At 48.0% G+C, this 12384-nt stretch overlaps 1 protein-coding gene across 1 annotated transcript in view; it reads right to left on the reverse strand.

The window, feature by feature from the left end:
- Window positions 1-10960, reverse strand: part of SH3BGRL (SH3 domain binding glutamate rich protein like) — a 44972-nt gene extending 34012 nt beyond the window's left edge. Inside the window, exon 1 of the mRNA XM_053274392.1 lies at window positions 10552-10960. Coding sequence (XP_053130367.1) covers window positions 10552-10596 — 45 coding nt within the window. The 5' untranslated portion in view covers window positions 10597-10960. The remainder of the gene's footprint in view (window positions 1-10551) is intronic.
- Window positions 10961-12384: the final 1424 nt, after the last annotated feature.

Raw genomic sequence — 12384 nt, forward strand, 5'->3', positions numbered from 1 at the left:
ACCCTGTGGCCCCCTAATTGTTTATTGGGCCCATGAGAAGCTTTGGCTGAAGCTGAACATTGCACAGTCCCCCTGGCACTAGGTGCAGACTACCATTCCCCGTGCAGTACAACCAGCACCAATAGGGCGTTTACAAGGGAAACGAGGCCCCCTTGAGCCCCTGTGTAGTAATGGGAAGGCTTTGAGGAGGACAAGGCCTCACTAGAGCAACTGCTGGGAGGGAGGGCCTTTCCTCAAAAGGAAAAAGGCCCAGGAGGTCCAAACCCAAGGGACCAGTCCATAGGACTGGGCAGGGTTTTCTGGCTCAGCCACAAGCAGAAGCTTTGGTTTGTTGGTTAGTGTGTCCCAAGAGGGCCCTGAGGAAGCAGCAGCACTGTTCCCTCTAAGGCACGCACACGCTCACAAGTTGTCCACTCCATTCATTTTAGATCCCACTCAGGTTGAATCAGGAAGGACCCACTCTGAATGCACATGGTGCACACACACTGCCTGGATACTGCCGCCCAGAATAAAATTCATTCCACACAGGGATGAAAAAAATTAGAGGGTCCACTGAGCAGCAGGCTGAGCTGCTGGGGATTTGGGAAGGCTGCAGCCTGTGAGTAGTAAGGACCAGTATAGCTAGATGAATTAGGAAAATTATTTTTCTTTTCTGTATTACTTGAAAGCTGTAGTGCCTCAGTTAATGAAAACTCTCTCTTATAGTTGTTCATATATACCTTTTTATTTAACTCTAATAATCAATCCTTGTTGCTGAAGTGTGCTATTTCTCATTTGGGTTCACCTTAGTCACACGCCTCTGAAGGCCAACAACTGCTCCGCCCCTTTTGGGAGGATTTTGCCACTTTACCCCTCCCAGGAAGCTTATAGGGAGATTTGAGTTTTCCCACATCAGAATAAAATAGATGGTGGCAGCTCAAGTCAAGGATTCAACCCCAGTGAACCCCCTTCCCCTTCTTCCTCTGGCTTGGGTAGGAGTCATGACACCCTGTACCACCTGGGAAGGCATGCACAGAGTGCTGGTAAGTGTAGTCCTTCCCAGTGCTTTCCCCTTAGAGCTCGTACAGGAGGGTTCCATCTCTCTTGAATGGCTCTCCCGGCACTGAGCACTCCCAGGACAGGAGAACTTCATTATTCACGTATCCACAGGGTATCTAATAGATACCCGTTTCCAGTAGCCGCAGATACTAATGGGTTAAAACCCACGCATCCATGGTTCCTAGAGGACCAGAAGTAACCATGAAGGTTACTTCCAGCTGTCATTTTGTCTGGAGAAGACAGGAGGAGCCCTTTTATGGCTCATTTCTTGGGGGGAAAATGACTACTGGGGGGCATTTGGTCTTTGGGGGGCATTCCTGGGCACATTGGGAACCCGTGGAGCATACCATAGTAGGTTTGGGGGCATACTCGTGGAGCATACCATAGTAGGTTTTGGGGCATAGCAAAACATTTCCCCTCCACCTTGGACCTAACCCCCCTTTCCCCATAGCCCTAATGCCTCATTACTCATGGTTCTGTTACTTGTGGTAGGAGGCGAGGAATGGAACCCCCATGCAGGGGCATAACTATGATAGGGCAAGGGGAGGCAGCTGTCTAGGGGCCCCAGCCTCTGGGGGGCCCTCCAGAGACATGTCACATGCCTCCCCCCACCCAGTGCCTGCCACAGCTCCTTCTTGATTGAATCATTTTATTTTTTAAAAAAAATCCTTGTTTGCGCGAGCGCCGTATTTCCTTGTCCTCCTTCCCTCCCTCTCCACCCTTTTGCCTTGTCGCCTCCTCCTCCTTCCCCATCCATTGGCTGGTGGCACCCCACGTGATCAAGAAAGGGAAGGCATATGACTGGGTGGCTCGGCTCAGCTGCTGCCTGGAACACACGCTGCCGCTGAGCAAGGAAGAGGAGGTCATTGTAGCCTGCAGCCACCAGGCTAGCTAGTGTAGAAGAAGAATCTTCTAAAAAATTCAGTTCTGTTCTTCTAAGTTACTTTAAAAGACATGGAGCTCTCAGGTTAGCTTTGAGAGTGTTTGCCATTGCCCATTGGGCATTGATTGGGGCATTATGGCCCACTTTCTCCCCCTCCCCGCCCGCTGCATATCTGGCAGTGGGCATGATGGCCCGCTTCCCTCCCCCCCCCGCAGCCATCCACCCACGCGGCCACCATGCCACAGGTCTGAGCATGGCCCAGGTTGCTCGCTTTATTTATTTTTAATCACGACCCTCCCCCTTTCCCCGCCATTAGGAAAACAGAAGCCTGATGGCTCACTTTCCCCCCCTCCCTGCCCGCCCGCAACGCTGTGCTGCATGTCTGGGCATGGCCCGCCCCGGGTCACTTTATTTATTTTTAATTGCTCTTTACCATAGAATGTCGTTTAAACCTAAGGCAGCATGCTAATAAGGCACTGGAAACAGCTTATGCAACAAAGATGAGGGAGGGGAGGGGGGGAAGAGAAAGGCAAAGGAGCGCACACCACCCCGAATCTCCCTGCAGAACTTTTGGCATGCTCGTGGGTTGCACCCTGCTAGTCTTGCAAACCCAAGCCCAGCCGCCCCTAGCTCCCCCGCAAAAGCATGCATCCTCCCCCCCCCCAAACACTTTTTTTTTTTTACAGCCCAAACAGCTCTCCTTGCAACAACAACAAAAATTAAAATCAAATAAGGTTAGCAATTATTGCACAGTGCATTTGAAATCTTGGGGAAAGATATAAAAGATCTGATGCATTGCAACTGATCTCTCCCCACCATGTGGTTTTGCAGGTCTTAAAAGCAAGCAGAAGGCAGTGACGGGGTGGGGGGAGCACATTTTCAAATCTTGTCTCTGGGCCCACTCCAACCTTGTTATGCCCCTGCCCCCATGTAACAAATTAAAGCCTTTGTCTCAGAGCAGCTCATGTGAGGGGGAAAATGCTGAATCATCCCTGGCAAGCTGACCGGCTAGGCTTCTCCTAAATTAATCTCAATTTCCAGTAGAATTAAAATGTTGTCGCCACCACCCCTTATCGACAGAGATTGAACCTCCCTGGGCTCAGGGTGGAATCCCAGGGAAAAAACCTCTATTTTGCTTTTGGATGAATACAAAAACCTTCCACGTGTAGGCTAACACGTGATGAGAAAACTGATATCTGCTGAGAGCTTGAGGACGCTTTTTCACCAGAGAAATCCCCCTTCTGCTTCCCCCTTTTTTCCTGAGTTAAAAACCAATTCTGAGAGGCTTTTAAAGAAGAGGGACACCAAAAACAGTTTTATTCAATTACTACAGACTGCTTCTGTCTGAAGCTTCTAGCTTTCTTAGATACACACAAAAATACTTAGTAGGTTACACAAATAGGTTGTCTTAGGCACACTTAAATGTTTATAGAGTCTTGTGCCACACCCTAGTAGGGTGGGCTTAGGATAGCATTTTTATAACAGGTAAGCAAAAATAGAACAGCATCAAGAATATGCAAAAGCACACACATACAACAAAATATAAGTTCCTAACGCTCAGTCAGACTAAAGGAACTGTTCCCTATGCTGAATTCCCTTTTCCTTGAACTCACTGAATTCCTGATGAGAATTAAGCTTCCTGCAATCCTTTCTTTTAAGGATCTACACAGTTATTCCATGAGAGAAAGCTCCATGCTGGCTTCGACCATGAGGGAGCAAAACTCCATGCCCCTCACTAAGACTTTCCGTACGCATTTCTCTCCAACAAAGACCACACTGATTCCCAGAATTTCCAGCAACCACTCTCTAGGTCCCACCCACCTGATGTACTGATTGGCTGTTCAGGAGTTCACCAGCCTGTCAGTTGAGACAAGGGTTCACTCCCTGTTAACTCTTTAGAGGGAAGGGAGGCAGATCACTACACCCCACAAGTAACTAGGTTATCCTGTACTGAGAAAAGCACAGTACTGTGCAGAACTAAACCACAGTGGGAAATGGCTCTCATACTGAAGGGTTTTTGTTTTTTTTATCAAGTGGCCCCCACTCAAAAAATAGTGAAGATAACTGAAAATCCCATGCTGAGAGTGACATTACAAACAAGCACTACAACCTGACTATGAAAGAGAGCACAGAGGTGGCCAGCAACACATGCTCATAATATCTAAAGTAATTTGAGTGACTGGAAGTGTTTGTGTCTCCTTTTATCTCAGATTCCTTTTTTTGAGTGAACTAGTCACTGGAAACCCCCAAGAACCAACAGACTGTATAAAAGTCTACACTGTGATCTATATATGAAGTGCATTTTGCCAGTAATAATTATATCAGCAGAAGAGCTGGGAAAACTCACGATAAAGTGCTTTGTTGCACCACAAATCCTATTCAGGTAGAGAAATGCAGGTTTTATGGTTCAACATAGTAGGCATCCAAGCGCCAAGAGCCCTCAAGCAGCAACCAAAGGAGACATTTTCATCAAGTTGCAGACCCAATGAGATTATTCTAGGTATCAACACACTGCCATCAGTGTAAAGTACAGGTGGACCTCGTTATCCATGGGTGTTCTATCCTTGGCTACGAATACGACAAATATTTATATACCGCTTTTCAACAAAGTTCCCAAAGTGGTTTACATAGATATACATCAATAAATAAAATGGCTCCCTGTCCCCAGCTACAACGCTACAATGGAATCATAGATAATGAGACATTGAGGCTATGGGAATTGTGGGGTTAAGTCCCTGGAGGCTTAAAAAAGTGCTGGAATAGGCAGAAATAATAGAAGTGCCATACTGTACTCTACAGGTCTCCAACTGCCCAACAATGCCCCCCAAGCCCCCAATTTTGGCAATTTACTATGAAAAATCATGGTGATTTTTTTTTTAAGGAGCTACAAAATGGCTCCTTTCAGCAAAATGGTGGCCAGAAATGACCTCAGAGGTGATTTCTGGCCACCTAGGAACCACGGATATGTGGATTTTAACCTTTTTTAAAACTGTGTATACCAAGATCGGGTCTTCATTGCCCAACCATGGATACGCAGAACTGCCTGTGTTAGGACTGCTTGTACATGATATTTTGCAAAGCAAAGGATATGTCTCTGCCCCAAGGAGCTTCCAATCAGCTTAGAGGGGGGAAGAGGTCAATGATGAGATGAATGTTGAAACATTACATATATTAAAGCAGGCCTTGATAATTTTTCTTTGGATTTGGGAGTCGGCCCCAAAAATTAAGAGCCAGAAAATTGACACTTGGCAAAATTATTGGATTTAGTGACAGACATCGTAGGAGAGAGCAAAAAACCTTCTCTTTGACAAATAACATACTTCGAAAACAGTTTTGCCTGGGACAAATCAAGATTTTATTAAATACTCCCCCTCGAATATCCTAAGCTAGCTGCCACAGTTAAATTTCTAGGTCCCTTGGTACCTGGGATTTGTCAAGTCCTGGGCTGAGGGATTAAGCAACAAAACCTTCACCTCAAAGAGACAGGTTTCAGGAAGGAACAGTACAAAATCCTCTGTACCAAAGGAGAAGAGGGACAGGAAAGGTCCATATACCTCTCATTCCTCCCTTTCTGCCTGCCCTGCTACTGAGGTTTATATGTTATTTATTTAAGACTCTTGGAGGACAAGACTCTCAGAGCAGAGTGCAATTTCAAACATTTTAAAGACGACTGTCAACAACGTTGTCAACTGAAGAGAAAGCATACACACCACAAACTCCACCTTGCTCAAAGCACTCCTTAATTGCATCCTCTGCTTGAAGCACACACCAATTATCTTGAACAGTGACAGCTCAAAATCAAAATAGCCCACCAAAAGCCACACAGCAACTGCTCTGGCATTATTCTGTACACACAGCAATTACAGGGCGGATTTGCAGGGACCCTTACTACATTCTCCCAGCCACTGAGAGTCACTTATTAGCTAGCAGCTTCCATGCAAGCAAGAAAACATGAAGTGGCTCAACTGCATGGACAGTGACCTGTCTACATGATTGAGCACATAAGCAGGATGGATGCACCCATGTGCTTGAGTCACTTAAATGGAAAAGTTTCCACAGGGCTGAGAGAACCAGGACTGTACAACTTCAGCCTTCTTGCAGATGCTGGACTACAATTGCCATCATCCCTGACTATTGGTCACTGGGGCCAATAAAGTAGAGCTGGTTTTGTGGCAAACTAAAGGTAAAGTGTGCCGTCGAGTCGGTCTCAACTCCTGGCGACCACAGAGCCTTCTGCCCTATAGCTGCTGCCCGATATAGGTGTTTCCCATAGTCTGGGAAACATACCAGAAGGGATTCGAACCAGCCACCTCTGGCTTGCTAATCAAGTCATTTCCCTCCTGCGCCATTAGGTGGCTTGGTCTTGTGGTAGCAAGCATGAATTGCCCCCTTCGCTAAGCAGGGTCTGCCCTGGTGCATTTGAATGGGAGACTACATGTGTGAGCATGGCAAGATATTCCCCTTAAGGGATGGGGCTACCCTGGGAAGAGCACCTGGAAGCTTGCACGCAGAAGGTTCCCTAGTCCTCTCCCTGGCATCTCCAGATAGGGCTGAGACTCCTGCCTGAAACCTTAGAGAAGCCACTGCCAGTCTGTAGACAATACTGAGCGAGATGGACCAATAGTCTGATTCAGTATAAGGCAGCTTCCGATGTTCCTATGGCTGGGGATGGGAGTTGTAGTCCAACAGAAGCTGGAGGGCCAAAGTTATGCAGCCCTGATCTAAAGGGTGCCTTGAAGCAAATTAGACATGCATGCAAGCATGTACCGTAGAGGTGAGGTCCACGCTGGAAGCACCCATCTTTCTCTAGAAACAGTCACAAGGGGTGAGGACAGCAGGATGTGGAGAAGGGCAGGTTAATTTTATATTATTTTAGGCCTTTTACTAGTTTCCCACTAAAATTGCCATACCCCAGAAGTGGCTATTACTTCCAGATTCAGATTACTTTATTTACGGTCAATGACCAAAAGAGAGATATACAGTAGTAAATGACATAAAATAGCATAAAATCCTTAAAATAAACGTATACATATACCTAAAAATGGCAGTTTTAAAATACACTCACAAGTTTGAGACTTATTTTAAAGACCACATAACAGTACTTAGCAACTCTTCTGGAAATTACTGAATCTTCATCAGCTAATAAATACTTTACAAGGAAATCCCCGGTTTTTCCCTTCAAATTATTTAGCAGGGGACTAATTAACTGCTGTCTTACATCCTGGTGAAGTGGCCACTTTAATAGAATATGGGCCACTGACTCGATCTCCTGGCCGCAAGGACATATGCACTTTTTGTAGGGCAATTCGTTATACTTCCTGTATAAAAGCGCTGATGGGAAGGCATTAAACCTCGCCCTAGAGAAAGCCCATCTATGATTACATTGAGTAATAATAAACAAATAACTAGCTGGGCTTAAATCTGTCTTAAACTGTACATATTTGTCAAATTGTGGTAAAATAGCCTTCTCCTTTTGTATTTCTTTATCTACCAGTCTTTGCTGCAGCTATTACTTCCAATTACGAAGTACCTAGCCACACTTCCTGCAATTTGTGGCAAAGAAAATAGTACAAGAGAAAAGAGTTAAACTCCCCTCCCTGTAGTCATGACTGGGATTTCTCCCCCATATCTATTTGTAGACAAAGAGGTGGAACGTAGTACTCTGCCTTAAACCAAATAGAACCACTAGTTCATTCAGCTCAGCATTGTCAACACTGACTGGCAACAGCTGCTCTCTGAAGTTTCAGGTAAGGGCCTTTTCCAGCCTTACCTGGAGATGCTACCAGGAACTGCACCCAGGACCTTCCGCATGCAAAGCAGATGTTCTGCCAGTGAGCTACAGCCTCATTTCTGACACAAGGAGCTGCCTCATACCGAGTCAGACTCTTGGTCCATCTAGCTCAGTATTGCATACACTAACTGGCAGTGGCTATCCCAGTCCTATTTGGAGATGCCACGGATTGAACCTGGGAGCTTCTGCATTCAAAGCAGATACTCTACCACTGAGCTATGGCCTCATCCCCCAGGGGGGAATATTATAGCACAATCATTGCTGCCATGCAGTCACCTTCCAAATGCAAACCAGGACAATCAATGCTCACTTCAGCAAGACCAGCTCTCCTCCCCAGTACACAGTGGGTTCCTTCCAACAGCTTTTCTGTGTGAAGATTGCAAATCCATTTTTGCAAGGGAGGGAATTCAGCCTTTGTGGGGATGATGGGAGTTGTAGTCTATGGCCTTTAGCTAGGCCATAGTTCATTGGCCATGCAGAAGTTCTGGGCATGTAAAGGTCCAAATTCAGGGTCTGTCAGACAGGCTAGGAACATTTCCTGGGGGGAGTGGGGTGGGGTGTGTGTGTGTGTGTGCAAAGCCAGCAATCCAATACCCCCTTCCTGCCCCATTGAATTCAATGGGAACTGGCTCAATCCATGGGAGAGCTGCCCCCTCTTCCCCCCACCACTCCAGACACCCATAGATAGGAAGGGCCCCTATTCAAGGCTTTGAAGAACCGCTGCCTGTCAGAACAGTTGGCCCTATTGGATTACTTATGAGCATATGAAGCCACCTTCTACTGAGTCAGACCATTGATTCATATAGCTTAGAATTGCCTACACTGACTGGCAGCAGCTCTCCAGGGTTTCGGCCAAAGATCTTTCCCAGGCTTAACTAGAGGTGTCAGAGATTAAGCCTGAGACTTTCTGCATGCAAAGCAGGTGTTCTATCAGCAAGTCCTGCCTCCTCCCCATATGGACTCATATAGCATCTCTGTACAGCACTTTAAGGAGGGCATTGGTGCCACACAAAAGCAGGCTCTGTGCTCACAATGAAGCACTGGTGCAACTGATTCCTGTTTGAAGTTCAAATGAAAAATAAGTAAGCTCACCACCAATTACTAGTCACGCTTATATCCTGCTCTTCCTTTAAAGAGCTCATGGGATTTTCTCACACACAATAATCCTGTGAAGTGAACGAGGCAAAGAGACTGTGGCTTGCTTCAGCTTCAATGGTCAAAACAGAATTGGAGTCCAGGTACAAATCTATCAGCATATTTATCCACTCCATTATCCAGGCTCTCCAGTGCACACTGCATTGCTCAAGAACTCCAGCTCCAGCTGCCATCATCCCCAGCTCCTGTGAACATCTGGAGACTGTTTGAGAACCCTGGTCCTCAAGGGTTCATTGGAAACTGGTTCTGGAGCTTGGCTCTGGCTCAAAGGAAGCCCCACCCGGCCAGAGAAAACAGACACTATCTCCTCCCCCACCCCCACTTCACCAAAGGTGGCAGAAATCTACTTTGTCTTTTCAACTTTTACACTGTTTCTTCTACATCTATTAATGGGAACTTTGCTAAACTTGCACTCAGCTGCTTAATCTTGGGCTTTGCAAACTCAGGTCCCTCAGGAGTTGCTGGACTAGAACTCCCATCATCCTCAGTCACAATCACCAGACCATTGTGGGGTTGGGGTGGGGGGGTGGGAGTTGTGGTCCATCAACATCTGGCGAGCCCTAAATTTGAGAACTCTTGGATTAATCTCAGATTATCTGCAGGAGGGATGCAATTACGAGAGGCAGCAAAACCATCTTGGAATACCAGGGCTTAATCACCACTTTTGAGGGGCACAAAGAAGTTCCAGAACTAACCACCCAACCACATGATCAATAGAACAATGAGTCTCATGGTGCCTTTAAAAAAAAAAATAGATGAAGACTGCACTCTTATCCTACCTACTCAGTTACCTGGTAGTAATTCCCACTGAACACTTAGCAGCTGATTTATGCTGCTTACTTATTACTTACTTATGCGGCTGTAGCTCCAATCCTGTCCTTGCTTTCTCAGAAGCAAGTTCCACTATCTTCAGTGCCTTACGCAGAGTCAGACCCTCGGCCCATCTAGCTCAGTATTATCTGCACTGACTGGCAGCAGCTCTCCAAAGTTTCAGGCAGGAGTCTCTCCCAGTCCTACCTGGAGATGCCAAAGAGTAAACCTGGGACCTTTGACATGCAAGTAAGTGTGCAGAGGCTCTACCACCAAGCTAAGGCCCCATCCCCTAAGGGGAATATCTGTCAACGCTCAGATTGGTCACCCATCCAAATGCAAACCAAGGCAGACCCTGCTTGGCAAAGGGGGCCATCCATGCTCACTGCCACAAGACCAGCTTTCCTCCTAGGTGGAATCCTAGCATGTACAGGACTGCAGTCTGCTTGCAGCAAAAGAACTTGTGGATCAGAGCATGCAGGAAAGCTAATGGCACAGTCTCTCTGCTAGCTTTTGAGGTCCCATTACTAGGCTCCTTGTTTGCACTCCTGAATTTAGGGCACCCAGAACGGTACCCTAAAAGCTGCTCAGCACCAGGGGGAAAACTGAAGGAGGGGGCACAGAAGGGACAAAGTGCATATATTTCTGACACAGAAATGGGGGGCGACACAAACTACTCGGCTTTGGGGCCCCTCCCTCCTTCCTTCCCAGGTTGGGTCTGATCTGCAAGGCACAGCCCAGAACGGGGAAGGGACGGAGGAGGAACCGCCAGGGAGAAGAGGGGCTGCCCCCACTCGCAAGAACTTTCCTTCCATGATGCCAAAGGGCGGGGGGAGTGAGGCGCGGAGAAGGGAGGGGCCGCGGCGCTCCTTACCGCCGTCGAGCCGGAGGAGGAGGCGATGTAGACCTTGATGACCATCCTGGACAGAGGCGAGCGCTTCTTCGCTCTGCGGACGGAGGCAGCTGCGGCTGGGAAGTGCCTGCGCCCAGCAGGAGGAGGATGGAGAGGCACGACGAAGCCCCGCCCCTCAGGACGCCGCCGCCGCCGCCGCCGCCTCTCTCCTTGGCCGCAGCGCCAACCCCGGAAGGGGCGGGCGGGGGGGCTGCTGATCTGGAGCACCTCTGGGGCTGGAGGGGGCAGCAGACAAGGCGCTTTTGTTCCTGTGCGCTCGGGCCCCAGAGGCAGGAAAGCAGCCGGCTTCAGAAGAGCGCAAGGAGGAGGGGGAGGGGATCTGGACGATGCACGATGGCCCGCTTGGGTCACCTCTGCATTGGAGCGGGCTAGATCCCTTTCATTCGTGTAAGGGGGAGGGCAGAGGGAGAGCGATGAACGAAACAAACGTGTCGTGCCCCAAAGGCTTCGGCTTCCGCCTTCTTCAGCAGCTAAGAAGAGGACAGGTCGCTAATCATCAATGGATGTAGACTGTTCGTTCTGATTAACAGCATCCCCTGAGAGCCAGATAATACTTGCGTGGAGTTCTGTTTGCAGCTTTAAAAATCCTCTCTCTTTTTCTTTCTTTCTCCATCTCTCTCTCTCTGCAGAAGAAGTAACGTGAAAAGAAAATGAAAGTCATAAAGGCCATTAATGCAGCTGCCCAAGACGCTGCCTGCCACCAGCTAGAAAGGGTGAACAGAAAGAGTCTGGCCAGATGGAGTTTTTGGCCAGTGGTGGAGCATTGGCTTGACATGCAGCTGTAAATCCCTGGCCTCCCCAGGTAGGGCTGAGAGAGACCCCTGCCTTGAAATTTGGGGATGGGGCTGTGGTTCAGTGGTTTGCATGCAAGGGTCCGAGATGAGGCTCCTGCCCGAAGCATCACTTACATAGGGAACTGCCGTATACTGAGTCATACCATGGGTCCATGGCAGCATCTCTCCATGGTTTCAGGCAGGGATCTTTCCCAGCCATGCCTGAAGATGCCGGGGATTGAAAATGGGACCTTCTGTGCGCATTCTGAAAATGGGACCTTCTGCATGGACTTTCCCAGACAGTGGCTTTCCAGGGTTTCCGGCAGGAGTCTTTCCCAGCCTTGCCTGCACCCCAGGTACTGAACCTGGGGCCTTCTGCATGCAAAGCAGATGTGACTGAGCTATAGCCCCATCCATTTAGCCAAGGGCTGCTCAACTTCGGCCCTCCTTCAGATGTTGGCCTACTATTCCCATAATCCCTGGCTATTGGCCACTGTGTCTGGGGGTTATGGGAGTTGTTGTTCAAAAACGGGCCTAAGTTGAGCAGGCCTGACACCCCAGTCACTACAAGAGCACACTAAGGTCAATTAAACATATAATTTAAAAAGGAGGGTATTTCTTTTTAGCTTACTTCCCAGTATGAGATCACCCGGCTTTCTGTGTGTGTGTCCCCCACTGTCAACTTTGCAACACCTGGACCAATATGAACCAAATCGGGTGCAGTTGTAGTGACACATAGGGACACCTCAACGGCGTCATTAGTGATGACATCATCCACCCCGATCCAAGATGGCGGATGCATAAACATTTGAGGCACAAGTGGGCTAACTTGTGAACCACTTAATCGATTTGAACCAAATTTGCTACAGCTGTAAGGATACATAGGGATGCCCAATTGACGTGGTGTGCGATGATGCCACCCACTTCAATTCAAAATGGTGGCCGCATGAACATCTGAGGTACAAGCGGGCTAATTTGTGGACTGTCTAACCCATAGTTTCTCAACTGCCGGTCCTGCCTC

The sequence above is a fragment of the Hemicordylus capensis genome, chromosome 11 (assembly GCF_027244095.1).
Source record: "Hemicordylus capensis ecotype Gifberg chromosome 11, rHemCap1.1.pri, whole genome shotgun sequence".
Classification (NCBI taxonomy): Eukaryota; Metazoa; Chordata; class Lepidosauria; order Squamata; family Cordylidae; genus Hemicordylus; species Hemicordylus capensis.